This window comes from Gekko japonicus, unplaced genomic scaffold, assembly GCF_001447785.1.
Source record: "Gekko japonicus isolate JY-2015 unplaced genomic scaffold, Gekko_japonicus_V1.1 scaffold2852, whole genome shotgun sequence".
NCBI lineage: Eukaryota > Metazoa > Chordata > Lepidosauria > Squamata > Gekkonidae > Gekko > Gekko japonicus.
In genome coordinates, this window is record NW_015165326.1 from 130,744 (window position 1) to 145,482 (window position 14,739).

The 14,739-nt window shown below is 43.5% G+C and overlaps 1 protein-coding gene across 1 annotated transcript in view; it reads left to right on the forward strand.

The window, feature by feature from the left end:
- Positions 1-5,292, forward strand: part of DPT (dermatopontin) — a 20,598-nt gene extending 15,306 nt beyond the window's left edge. Inside the window, exons 3-4 of the mRNA XM_015410533.1 lie at positions 2,523-2,630; positions 3,596-5,292. Of these exons, the coding sequence (XP_015266019.1) occupies positions 2,523-2,630; positions 3,596-3,662 (175 nt within the window). The 3' untranslated portion in view covers positions 3,663-5,292. The remainder of the gene's footprint in view (positions 1-2,522; positions 2,631-3,595) is intronic.
- The last annotated feature ends 9,447 nt before the right edge of the window (positions 5,293-14,739 follow it).

The window sequence follows — 14,739 nt, forward strand, 5'->3', positions numbered from 1 at the left end:
ATAATAATAATAATAATAATAATCTTTCAATTTATTAATCGCTCAATCCTGCAGAGCTTGCTGGCTCTGAGCGATTTACAGTTACTCATTCACGCGGGACTAACAATGATTTATGGGGGTAAAGAGCTAACAGACTACTAAAGGATGGAAAAGAGCTAATATTGTGTGAGGCGAAGATAAGGAGAAATACAGTAAGTTACTATGTATGTTTTATATTTCACTGTATGTTTTATATTGCTAGTGTGAACGTGCAATTTAGTTAAGGTAATATATAAATCTTAAAGGAAATTTAAATTTAATGGTTTTACTCAACACAGATTGGATAATAAGGTTGAGAATAAGAACAGGATATTTATTTATGTATTTCGTATGACTGGTTAGCTGTTCTGTGTTGCTGAAAAGGAAAAGTGTTCTTATAGGATTTATATGTAGTCTTGTCGATTTGATGTATATGTATGATACAGGCTTATACTATGAACTCAAATAAATAAATTTTATTTAAACAATGATTTATGGAGGTAAGGGAGGACAACATATATCTTTTTTAAAATCACACACATCCACAGTCGGCGAGGGTTTGCTCAGCTGCAGGGTCAGACGTATTCTGTCGGCATATTCACTTTGGCTCGGCTAGATGACATCAGCTTCTCCAGGTCTTGCAGCGCCGCACTGCCACCGCCTGGCCGGAATGGCCCATTACAGGCTTCTCAGAGTCGAAGAGATTTTTTCTTAGGCTTTCAATCTCGCAAGCTAAGCATTCCGGTCGTCGGCTAACACCTCCCCAATTGGAGGGGTCTTTGGTGTGCCCACCCTCTCTAAGGAGTGGTACCCATTTTATCTACTCGCCGAAGCTTTCAAACCGCTGGGTGGACAGCGAGCTAGGGACAAGGCTGGTAGCTCACACCAACACGGGGCTAGAACTGACAGTCATAGTGTTCAGCTCAGATGTTACTAACCAGAGGATAAATCCTCTGTGCCACCACAACCCGTGCTGCTCCGCCAACAAAGCAGAGTTAAAAGACACCGGGGAAAGTCTCATGCTGCTCCGCCAACAAAGCAGAGAAAAGACACCAGGTGTTATTTGGATAAGGCAGGGCACGGGCGGACTTTCCCCTGTCTGATAGCTCAGGCACGCTCTCATGCTGTCAGGATGGTCTGATCAGGTCATCCCGACTCCGTTCCGTTCCCCTCCTTCCAGTATGCGCATCATCGCATACTCCATAGGGGGCCCTCAGTGCAGAGGTGCAATTCCTCGATTGCTCATTTATGCACAAGGGAAACAAATGGGGAAAAACATAACTCACCCACAGTTGTGTCTGATCACACAGTGATGGGCTTCACCCGCAGCTTCAAAGGGCTGTGTGATCTCACAACTGTGTGTCAGATTCCTCTGGAGGAAATGGCCTCTCTTCCCCTGCACTTTAACTGGCACATGTGACCACAGCCTAAGTAGACTTGCTTAGGGTTGGTCTTGTTGGCACTGTATCTGTTGATTCCTTTCATGCAGAACTTGCCCCTCAAGTGCTAAACATTCTCCATATCCCTATGATAGTATTAAAAAACCCACCTGTATTATTCCTTGTGAGGAACAGTGCTGGAAATACTCGTAGTACTTTGGTTGATAACTTCTTCACAAACGGGACGTTTTAAAGACAACATACAGCAAAGCAGACAAAACCAAAGCAGATGAAAAGCAGCTTTTCTATATCTGTCCTTCTGATCCAGCAGTGTAAATATTCAAATCAGAATGAAAATTATGTCCCAGGGTTAACAAATCTATAATAGAACAAGATATACATTATGCTTTCTTTTTTAAAAGCTAAATTCTATCCAAAGAAGTGCTAAATTCAGTAATTAATGTATATTATGGACCCTATTTATGTTTCCTTAGTTTGCATAACTGATTCTGTTCCTGCTAGCCATGAGAAGGAACATGGTTCATGGATACTAGAAGTTCTGCAAACTCTGCCCTCTCCTCAGTTTCCTGAGATTTCGCTAAACATTTTCAAGTTTAGGGGAGGGGCTGTGGCTTAGTGGTAGAGCTTCTGCTTGGCGTGCAGAAGGTCTCAGGTTTAATCTCCAGCACCTACAGTCGAAAGGACCAGGTAGTAAGCAGGTGATGTGGAAGACCTCAGCCTGAGACCCTGGACAACTGCTGCCAGTCTGAGTAGACAATACTGACTTTAATGGACCAGTGGTCTAGTTCAGTATAGGACAGTTTCATGTGTCTTTCACCATAAGATATATACCTTGAAAGCTGAGGTTTTCAAGAAGTTGAATTCTAACCCACAACTAAATTCTGCTCCCAGGCATCACGGAAAATACAGCTCTCTCTCTAGCTCACTGGCAGCTGAATTCACTGTTCGGTTCAGATGGGAATGAGGGAGAGAAAGACCTGTCTTCAGCCAAAGTTGTGAACAAATCTTTCTCTGAGCAGGAGCTCAGAAATTAAGTCATATTGATTCCCCCACCCCCTTCTCTACAGAACATTGATTAAACTGACATTTTTCTCCATTTGAAAGGCTGACAACAGAACATCCAGGGCACTACGGGGAAGATATGGACATGATGATGTATGCCTATGACTACTATATCCGTGGAGCAACCACAACTTTTTCGGGTGTGGACAGGTCAGATTCAAATTTTCTCCCAGAAGCCTCATATTTCCTCCAGTGTTATAGGTGGCTTCCAGCATGATTTGTTTTTCTCAAACCACTGTTCTGAAACCACAAGATAGGCTCCATTTAAATGTGATGCTGGTGGAAGAAAAAGCACTCATGTTGCATTTGCATGGAGTTTGGTTTAAACTGAGTTCTTACCAATGCAAATTATGCAGCACACTGTGCAAGTGTGAAGTCCCATGGAAGAGAGCTTTCGCCTAGCTAAACTCATGTTTAAATTGGGCTATAAACATAGGGAGGCAGGAATTATGGCCACGGAAGGCAACAAACTCCATACTGAAATGACCCACCCCTTTCTCAGTCAGGGCAATGTGGGAATTTCACTGAGGCAAGAGGCCTCAGGAAGGGGTTGGGCTTGTTGAACTACTGGGCACATAGGGAATTTTGAGAGCAGGAAGTGGGTGCTGCAAAAAAAAAAGCTGCCATGGGGGAGTGAAACTAATCACAAAATGGCTGCCATGCAGGCTTGGTCTAATAATAGATCGTTGGGAGGTTCCAAAAATAATAGGTTTCAAGCCAAGTGTCCTCCCTGTGATGGAGGAGCCATTTCCAAATGGGGGCTTTTTGCAGACATAAAGGTGATGCCACCTCAGCTCTCCTGAAGCACCTCCTACTCCAGTTACATGGAAGAAAACCAGGACTTGTTCTTTGTTTTAGGGAAGAAGTCAGTGGGTGCCAGAAAACACATCAGCAAGTGCCATAGCACTCCAGGGCACCACATGGGGGTGGTGGTGGTGGTCACTGGGCTACAGAATGCATTGGAGTGGTTCCACATGGGTAGCTGTGTTAGAAGCAGGATAAAACAGGCATCCAGAACAAATTAAGGCTCCTGTTTTAGACGGTGTTGTTATCAGTCTTGAGATCTCTATCACCCAACTAATGAAAGTTTATTTCCTCTTTCTCTTCTTTTGCAGAGATCGCCAGTGGAAGTTTATTGTCTGCAGGATGACAGATTTTGACTGTCAATTTGAAAGTGTTTAGAGGCATTGAATATATACTACACTTGGGGAGGGGGGATGAAAGAAGATAGGGGTGAAACTAAAACAGTAGGAGAGGAAATGTATTCATGCACCAGCTTCTTTGCAGAGCTGTAGCTCTTCTACCGCTAACAGGGCTGGTAAGTACCACACTGCATCCAAATTTACTTTGCATTCTAGAGGCACATCCATATGGCCCTGTATTTAGGGAACAGATGCTCTGTATCAGTCCACATTATTCCAGAGAACATAAGCTTCCCGTGCTTCCCTTCCTGTCCATTGATCTGGTGGACACCATGATGGCTGTCTTCCTACTTCCAGTGCAGAGATGTTCCTTCATGAGTTTCTTTTAGGGATGTTTGAACCACCTTCAGGTTTGTTCCACTTTGGCTGCTCACAGAGGGCCAGGCCCATTTCATGGAGCCACTCCTCCCATGTAGCATGGTACAGTACAGTGCTACATGTGAGGAAAGAACCCAGGACAAGGTTGGGCCCCTCTGCAGCCTCCTGTTCCTCCCCATAGACCCACTGATCCTCTCCTCCCTGCCTACACCCCCTTGTACCTCTCCCTCTCCTTGTAGATCTGCTGTCTCTTCTGCTCACCATTTGGAAGCTGTTTGAGGTGGGCAAGTCTCAGGCAGGTTCAAGAGTCGGCTTGCAGCCAGTCATAGCAGTTGAGCACGACCTGATTTCCTTCCAAACCTGCCTGTTGCAACATTTCTGGCAGCCCTGTTTCCTAGGGGTACCTGTTGTACTCCTGCCTGTATGCTTCAGTACCAAAATTTAGAATATGGAAAGCTGCCCTGTGTATGTGCCTTTAGACAAAACTGTGGACAAATCCATTGAATTTTATTTGTGGCTTGTTTACACTGTTTAGATACTTCCTGATACAAACTTGTTGTGGGTTTTCTTTGCTTTTTGCTTATCTGTATATCTGCAGTTTAATTTTTGCATTACTTTTTACGTACTGCATCCCATTTATGAAAAGGACCCCAAAAGCTCCCTGATCTGTGCTTTTGCACCCAAACCTCCTTTATAATACTCTCCAGCTGTGATTGCAAGGAAGCAAAGATTTCTTCTGTGGCACAGCTTTGCGACCCAGACAATTCTGATACACAGCAAAATGCTGACTAACATTGGCTCTGGAGATAGAATTGCTTATCAGCCCCATAGTCTTTGTCTAAAATTGAAATGAGACCAATGTACTCTGATGGCCTGAATGCCTTCACTTTAAGGGACATCAGATTATTTCTTTGTAAATGTCAAGCATTTCTCTGCCATCTCTTGTCATTAGAGGCCCATAATGAATGAGAATACCAGGACTGTAGACTTTGTGGGAAATGACATTTGTAATTGTAAGCTTGAACACAGAGGTGTTGGTGAACCCATTAGGTAGATCAGATGTGGGACAGAACGATAGCAAATAAGATGGGAGGCTTGAGTCAACCACAAACCTAAAGTCTGTGATATATTGTTCTGTTAAATCCAAAATGGAAGATATTTGAGAGTCCAAAGATAATAACAGTAAGAGGATATTCTGCAATTTATTGAGAATGACTGTATTAGGACATCTTTAGTAAATTCAGTATGTACAAGCACACTAGGAACTGTTATCATAAATAAAGGAACAAATCAAATAATTTGGTGACATAGCAGTCTTTATATGTGTATTCAGCTATGCTTGGGCAAGTACTAATTGCTGTCCAGGAAGTCATATTGATCATGTCCCCAAACATTTCATGGAAATAAACAAGACTTTATTATAATTCAGTGATAACAAATGAACAGGATTGCTGGTAAATATCTCCCCTGTAGCTTAGCTGTACTCCATATTAATGAATCTGGAGCGGAGCATGCAGGTCTCAAACAAGCCAATAAGTTCTCAGAACAATAACAGCATCCTTCCCATCCAGTGTGCAAAAGTGGGCTTTGCTAGTTCAGTGTAGAGTAAATAGTCATGATAAAAATGCCAATATGTAAGTACTATATAAGTATATGTAAACCTAGACCTCATCAGACATCTCATTTTTAGGTGTACCCATAGGATTCTTTGTGCCCCTGAAAATGTAAATTGCAAGTGTCACAAACTGGTTTCTGAAACTTGGTGGTGGTTATTTGTCAAGAGGCCACAGTGGAGAGCCAGCAGGGTATAGTGGTTACGAGTGGTGGACTCTGATCTGGAGAACCCAGTTTGATTCCCCACTCCTCCACATGAAGCCTGCTGGGTGACCTTGGGCCAGTCACAGTTCTCTCAGAACTCTCTCAGCCCCACCCTACCTCACAAGGTGTCTGTTGTGGGGAGAGGAAGGGAAGGTGATTATAAGCCACTTTGAGACTCTTTAGGGTAGAGAAAAGTGGGGTATATAAACCAACTCTTCTTATTAGTGATACATGGAACTATGACTGCACACTAGTTCTACACCCTGTTGGCTCACCCAACATCCATAAAATGGATATACAGTCTGTACTATACTACAAATTGTGTGCTCTGTACCCTCCAACTTTGTGGTATGCAAATCACACAGTCAGAGTCTACACATGTCACACAGAGTCTACACATGTCAGGATCTATGCATAAAGACAGTGCAATGTGTGAATGCTGAGGGGGCCGATCACATGATCACTGATGACAATTTCCCTTATGGATAGAGAAAAATGCCTGCATGGGATTTCATTGGCAAATCCAGGTTTTAATGTGAGACTTCAGTAGATGGTTGTATTTCCCCTTAGTTGCTTCTAAAGATATGGTACATTTGATTCTCAAGACCAATGAACTTGTAATTAGGGGACGGGATTCCAAAGAATGGAAAATCCATTCAGGCTCAAATCCTTGCATCTCTTACATTTGAAATCCAATAACCACTGGAATCACTGGCACTACTGCCTATCTGATAACCAGGCAAGATGCCAGTACTACACTTGTATCTGACAATTCACTGCCTGAATTTTAAGATGCAAGGATCCATCTTAATGGAACAACTTTGAGGCATCTGACAGAGTCAGTAGTCAGTAGATTCAGGACAGAGTAAACGGATAACTTCTTTACCCAGTGCATGATTAACTCACGGAACTCCTTGCTAAGGGTTGGGTCCCTTAATGGCTATTAGTCATGATGACTGATAGGGCTGCCAACCTCCAGGTGATGACTGAAGATCTGCTGTTGCAACTGATCTCCAAGTGACAGAGATCAGTTCCCCTAGAGAAAATGGCCTCTTTGGAGGGAGGACTCTGTGGCATTATACCACATTGAAGTCCCTCCCCTCCCTAAACCCCAGCCTCTTCAGGCTCCACCCTCAAAATATCCAGGTATTTCCCAACCCAGAACTGGAAACCCTAATGACTGAATAGGACCTTCATGTTCAGAGAGAGTATGCCTCTGAATGCCTGTTGCTAGGACAGCAACAGGGGGTGGCTTCAGCCTCTGTGTCCCTGATGGGCACTTTCCACGATATTTGATCAGCCTCTGTGGGAAACAGGATGCTGGCCAGGTATGATCCAGCAGGACTCTTCTTGTGTGCCTATGTAATGGGGATGTGGGACCTTCATTTATGGAAACGAAGCACTTACTCAGCAGCCATGTACTGATCAAGCACATATTTATGGAAAGAACAGAGGCTGCATGAATTGGCAAGAGATAGAATTACAGAAGCCTCTGTGAGGAGCAAATGAATCGCTCTGATACTGCCTGAGATCTGCAGTTTGTTCACAAAAGATTCCTTGTTTTAGGAGAGCCTCTATGGATTTGTTCTAGCCTGCTTCGGAGACTTTATCTCACTCTAGTCCCCTGCCAGCTCCCGCTGTTCACCTCACATTTGGCTCCTTTCTGTCTCTTTTAAACAGTTGCGCCTTGTCTGTTGTAGTCCCTGCTTGTCTGGAGCCCTTGAAAAGGCACAGAACAGATATGCTATCTTCTACTTGGATCCTCTTGAGTTGCTTTGTATCGCTTGAGCATATGCAGAGCGTGCTTGAGATACTGGTCCTGTGTTTCTGCTAGTCACAGCCATTGGCATCTGCAAGGTCTCTAAAATGGCCCATAGAACTGGCGTAGTAAAATAGAAGGACAGAGAAAACCTGAAAGGTATTGATGTGCCTGTTACACTAGATATATTGTGATATAAAAATGAGTTTTCTATTTATTGCCTCTTGTAATTTCATCCCATCATGCACAGCTGCTGTCACAATGTTCTCCCCTGCTCCGAGAGGAATGCCACAATACCATATTTCTTGAAGGTGGAGATCAAATGCCACAATAGTATTATAACCAACATACCAATGGTTGTAGCCTAGGACCATAAGCTTACTGTTAATGATAAGCTGACTTCAGCAAATCAACAGGAGTGATTTACAGTCTTTAAAGTTGAAAATGCATTGTATACACCCTACTTTTATGGTAGAGAAATAAATACTAACCACTAAAATAATACCATATTTCTTGAAGGTGGAGATCAGATGCCACAATAGTATTATTTATAACCAACATACCAATGGTTGGAGCCTATGGCAATACCATATTTCTTGAAGGTGGAGATCAAATGCCACAATAGTATTATAACCAACATACCAATGGTTGTAGCCTAGGACCATAAGCTTACTGTTAATGATAAGCTGACTTCAGCAAATCAACAGGAGTGATTTACAGTCTTTAAAGTTGAAAATGCATTGTATACACCCTACTTTTATGGTAGAGAAATAAATACTAACCACTAAAATACTAAATACATTCCAGTAGGAATGGTTATCTCATATTTCAACAGTAGCCATAACTGCTGGTTTTGATGTAGGATATGTCAGAACCTTTCAACCTTGAACTGGCAAATCCAGTAACCCTAGCGAAGTTATCTTTAGTACACTTGGGAAACTTTATATACAGAGGGATATGTGCTTTGGAGGGTGACATTCAAAACTTGGAAAACAGGAAGAAATAAAAAGAATCAAGCAACAAGGAAAGAACTTGCACTTGGGTAAGAATATAGAAATTGCAGGCAACTGTGTTGATTTTTAAAAAAATCCAAAAATCAACAGTAGGATTATAAATTTATTGTGAGGAACTGAAGTATCACTAAGTAGCCAGCATGTTTTTAAGTTTAGCAGAACTCTTTGGGGAGTTGGATGCTAAGCAAAAAAGGGCAGGGAGATTGAAAAAGATGTATTTTGGCATGGTGGAAAATCTCTAGTTTGCTGTTTGAAAGATGGAGTGGAGGAGATAATAGGAAATAAATAAATAAATTAGGCTATTCTAGGTACACAAACAATTTCAAGTTGCACCAAAGGCTTGTAAGACAAGGAAGCAAGGGCCGGTTTTCCTTTGAAAGCCTAAAACCTAGTAGTGACTCAGAACTGTTTCCAGGTCCCTAGTAGAAAGAAATACAGGAAAGAATGATGGTCTTCATATTAATAAAGCTGGAGAATAGTTTCAGGCTGGTGGGCTAGGTAAGAATAATGAACCGAAATTGTTGCTTGAGAAATGTCTGTTCAGCCAGCACCCATGTGGAAAAGAACTGAGGAGTTGCAGTTGACAACATGAATTTTGACTCAGCAATATCATCATCACTCATTCCAAGAAAGCCAGCACCATACTGGGTTGACTCAACTGACAGTTTAAATGAGTAAGACACAGGAGGTAGTTCTCCCACTCTTTTTGGCATTGTTGAGGCCTTTGCTGGAGTCCTGAAATCTGCTCTGGTTACCAACATTTTTAAAAAAGACACAGAGAAGACAAAAAGAATCCAAAGGAGAACAGCACCGATTACTACAATTCTGGAAATATATGACCTACCCTAAAATATATGATGAGAGAGTTTGCTTAGCTTGGAGATAAGATAGTGGCCGAGAGACATTGTAAGACCATGTTTCCCGTACTGGCTCAAGTCTGGCAAGCACTGGAAGAGATGGGATGAACTGGATTGCAAGATGCTGATAAACCATCTGTCTATTATACTGTTATCCCTCTTTCTCCAAAAAGCTCAGGGTGACTTCCATGGTTGCCCTTCCATCCATTTTACCCTCCCAACAACCCTAAAGGTAAGTTAGGTTTAGAGATAATTGGTGGGATCCATCCTAGTCTTCCCAGCAGCCCAAAATCCCCAGTTCCTCAGGAATAAGGTGTGTGTGTGGGGGGGGTTCAGGCTGCTGCAGGAGTGGGGAGGCTGGAAAATCTTGTTCTTTGGAAGCAAGAGCTTGCACTCACAGAAAAGCTGAGGTCATCCAGTGAGGCTGATGGCTAGATGAGGATTTGGACCTTGTACCTTCCCCTTTTCTAGCCTGCCACTCTAACCACTGTCTCACTGTGCATTTTAGAAATATGAAAGCTATTCAAGATTGCAAGTAGTCATGTCTGAAATGGGAAAGCTTTATGAGCTCATTTACAGTGCCACTGAAGTCGGTGGGCTTCGAAGGGTGTCATTCTGCTTAGGAAGTCTCATTCAAGAAAGGAGAGAACACTGAGTGTGCAGTGCAGAAACAGTCTCTTCCAATAGGTGGATGAACTAAAAAAAAATTAGTCTGTTCTCCCATTGCACTTGGGCTATTCTTCCATTAAAAAATACCATCATATTTTTATAAGTTGAAGGCTCCAGAGCTCCAGTGAGCCTTTATGTTGGCAACTTGGCATGCATGGACTCATTATCTTCTGCGGTGTTGAATGGGAGACATTCACGGGAAAAAGAAGAAGAAGAAGAGTTGGATTTATACCCTGCCCTTTATTCGGAGACTCAGAGTGGCTTACAATCACCTTCCCTTCCTCTCCCCACAACAGACACCCTGTGAGGTAGGTGGAGCTGAGAGAGCTCTGAGAGAACTACTCTTGAGAGAACAGCTCTGAGAGAACTGTGACTGACCCAAGTTCACCCAGTTGGCTTCATGTGGAGAAGTGGGGAATCAAACCCAGTTCTCCAGATTAGAGTCCACCATTCCTAAACCACTAAACCAAACTGGCTCTTACTCAGAATCTGCTAGTGTTCCACAAGTAGGATTGAGACTATAGCTCATACTGTATTTGATTGCCCCCCTGAGAGCAGAAGGCAGGAATAAATTCCTCTTGCCCCTTTTTTCATCTGTTTCTGATGCTTGTGTGCCTGTTAAATCTAAGAGTACCTGTTTTCTTTCAAACTTTGATTCTGATGTTACTTTTTGAGTGACAAGGTTTTTTGCAATGTTGTTCTGATCATATAAGTTGATTGTTCTGTTTCAGCCCATGTGGCTTTTTAACAGAAGGAAGGAAAGAAAAGGATAACGTAGAACAGGGGTGTTGAACTCATTTGTTATGAGGGCCGGATCTGACATAAATGAGACCTTGTTGGGCCCGGCCATGTGTGTCATAAAATGTAATGCCTGATAGCGGAGATATAAACTTTATAAAGGACACAAACACAAAGATTTTTTTTACTTAAAATAAAAACATGCTTAAAACATTAGCTCTTTAATCTGCAAACCTACTTTTGATTTATTGACATTTACCACAGAAATCTCATGCTCAGTTCTGAGTCTACGACCCAGGTTAAAACATGAAATGGCTGAGTGATTACGAGTCTGGCAAAGCAAGCTATGATGCAGCAGCAGCAGCAGAACTGGAAGCAGGAGATGGCCAGTTCCACTGTGGAGCTGATAGAAGCCCTCTGGGGGCCTGATCTGGCCCCTGGGCTGCATGTTTGACACCCCTGATGTAGAACAACGTAATCAGACAGCATAAGGCACGAGAGCCAGTTTGATGTAGTGGTTAAGTGTGCGGACTCTAATCTGGGAGAACCGGGTTTGATTCCCCACTCCTCCACTTGCACCTGCTGGATGACCTTGGGCAAGCCATAGTTCTGGCACAGCTGTTCTTGAAAAAGAGCACTTTCGGTCAGAGCTCTCTCAGCCCCACCTACCTCACAGGGTGTCTGTTATGGGGAGGGGAAGGGAAAGGAGTTTGTAAGCTGCTCTGAGACTCCTTTTATCTCCTGAGACACATTTTATCTACTGACTGATTGATTGCACTGGTATTTCTGGCCACTGTGTGACACAGAGTGTTGGACTGGATGGGCCTTTGGCGTCTCTTATGTTCTTATGTTCCTTTGGGTAGTGAAGGGTGAGGTATAAATCCAATCTCTTCTTCTTCATCATCCAATGAGCAGTCCAATAGGACTATAATTATAAAATTTAGGAAAAACCATACAAAGGGAAAAACAAAGGTGGTTTCACCTTTTCATCATCATGAAAATTTGCACCATCTATGTTCACAACTGGCAGGCGAAGCAGAACTGAAACGAGGCACCACATGCACATAGCTGCCCACAGTGAGGTCTCATAGTCATGACTGAGCACTGGCAAACGTATTGGATGTCTTTGATGGTTGCGCAGCTGCCCTGATATTGTTTTTATTGATGGGCTTCCACTGCCAGTGCCAAGAAGAGCTCATGATGCTGATGGGAAACCAAATATATAAATAAATCCTCTTAAATTGTACAGGAAGAGAATTACATTTTATCTCCTGACTGATTGATTGCATTCCCACTAAAAGAGTTCTGCTCAGAAGATCGCATTTTCAAAGGGGGGAACCTGAGGATGGCTTCCTTGCAGTACGAGACTCAACTGCGTTAAAAGGGAAGAGGGGTATGTATGTTAAGGATGCTAACTCTGGGTTATGAAATTCCTGGAGACTTGGGGGTGGAGCCAGGGTACTGTGGGATTTGGGAGGTGAGGGACCTCAGTGGCATATCGTGCCATAGAGTCCATCCTCCAAAGCAGCCATTTTCTCCAGGGGAATTGATCTCTGTAGTCTGGAAATCAGTTGTAATTATAGGAGATCTCCAGGCCCCACCTGGAGGTTGGCAGCCCAAGTACTTGTGCAAGTGTGTATGTGCGTGAGAGAATTTGAGTGATATGAATGGGGGGGGAATGTATTGCAAGGACTGTCGTTTGGCCATCTAGCACCACCCATCTATATCTATGCTAGGGTTGCCATCCTCCAGGAGGAGCATGGAGTTCTCCTGAAATTATACCTGCCCTCCAAACTATAGAGAACAGTTTCCCATGGGGGAAATGGCAGCTTTGGAGGGTGGACTGTATGATATACCATAAAGTCTGAGAGAAACAGAAGTCCTAGAGTGACATCACATCCCCTCTGAGCTCCCTCTTCACCCCAGATTCCACAGTCTTCAGGCAACGCACCAAAATCTCCAGGATTTTCAAGTCATCGTTAGCAACCATAGTCAACACTCTTCTTTAATGAAACAGACACAAATAAATGTACCTTTAAATTCATTCAGAGGATCTTTGCCCCTGAACAACTGCTGGCTGTCACCCCAAGCTCAGAATCAATTATTCACTTATGTGTAGGCCTGAGCCCCAACACCTCTCTTTCAAAAGTACTGCTCATGCGTCTCTTAGCAGCATCTAAAAACATGCAGTTCCTACCCCCTCAAAAATCTGTACACTGATGGTATTGCACTCATGCACCCACTAAACCTGGTGCCAGTCTCGGTACTTAAGTGTCCCTTGTCATTATCACCACGGGACTGGGTGTGGGTGCAATGCTTTCTCAGAATTGTCAATATTCCCTTCTCTCCCAGCTGCACAAAATGAAGGCATGGTTTCAAGTACTCTTTCAGAAAAGTGAGGTGCTCCTGTCCTTCTTCCCTGCCTAGGGGATATTTATATGACCAATGCAACCAAAAGAGACATCAGACCAGCGATGGTCCATCAGTGTTCATGTGCCCTGCATAGTGAAATGCATATCCAGGGCATCAGGAAATATGAGAAGTTAGAAATATAAAATATTGCACTGGTCTTTTGAAAGAGCTGGAGGGTCATTCTATGTGAAATCCATGTGTGTTGATCCGCAAGCTACACTGGTCTTCTGCCTCTCTGTGTTTCATTTGGGATCCATACGAAATGGGCAAAGTTCTCCTAGAAAGGAAGTTCACCATATGGGAGAATGTATTGGTCTCTGGCACGATAAAAAGGAAGTCAGCAAGCATAGATCAGAGCTGAGAAAAGAGGCATCTATGAAACCCAGATACCGACTGCTTACATATGAGCATGAGAAAAGGCATCCCTACTGTACAAGCAGCAGTGAGCAGGGCAGGGCAGCCTGGACATTATAGCCACCAGGAAATTTCCTGATGGGCCAATAGCCTCCCCCACCATGGGCTGGTCCTGTTCTGGAAAAGGCATTCCCAGCCTGAGTGGGCTGCATGCAGATGTGTCCAGCCCAGTAGAGCTGGATGCCATGTGCAAATGGCCATGTCAAGACCAGGCAGAGCTGTGGGAGGCACCCAGCCAAGCCGCACAAGGTGCAGAGCTGGGTAGGCAGAGCTGTGGGAGGCACCCAGCCAACCAAGCCGCACAAGGTGCAGAGCTGGATGGCTCTTTTTCTCTCTCTCCCTCTATTGTGGGGGTGGGGCCCTTGTCCAGGGTCATCACCCCCCCGTCCACCCCAGGGCAGGGTAGCAGCTCCCCTCCCAAATATAGAGGGTGCATTGTGTTCCATGGTGGGGAGTGGATGTATATGGAAGCAACCACTAAGATAAGCTGGGAAAGGCTAAGAGGTTCCAGCCAGGAAAGTGACTGCAGTTTAAAGAAATATTATCTGAAACTCTTGTCTCCCTTTCTTCCAGTGGGATTGCAATGGGAGTAACTCGTCAGTCTCTAGAGAGACTGTAGCAATGCTAGGGCTGTGTGGTACTTGAAAGGACACTCTGACATGCAAATTATTTTTTTAAAAATAGCTGTATGATTCAAGAATGGATCAGGATCACTTTGTAGCCTGGAAGACTTGGAGATAAGAGGCTATGATCGAGCTTAAGCCACTATAAAATAAACAGGAACTGATTGTCCTCTTGTTAGGAATACTGAAAAGAATCAGGAGTCATTTCACTTGAACAGAGTAAAATTAATTAGAAATTAATGGAATGTAATTTCATTCAGTGTTGTTAACCCAATGTAAAATTAGTGCTAATGAGATCAGAATCAGGTCCACAGAAACAGCCATTCGTTAATCTATAGGCAAGAGGTTCAAAGCCTATTACAAGCTCATAGCACTGCAGTGCTGCAGACCTTGGCGCAATGCCAGTGCAGCTAGTTGGTATCCTTTCCTCTCCCAG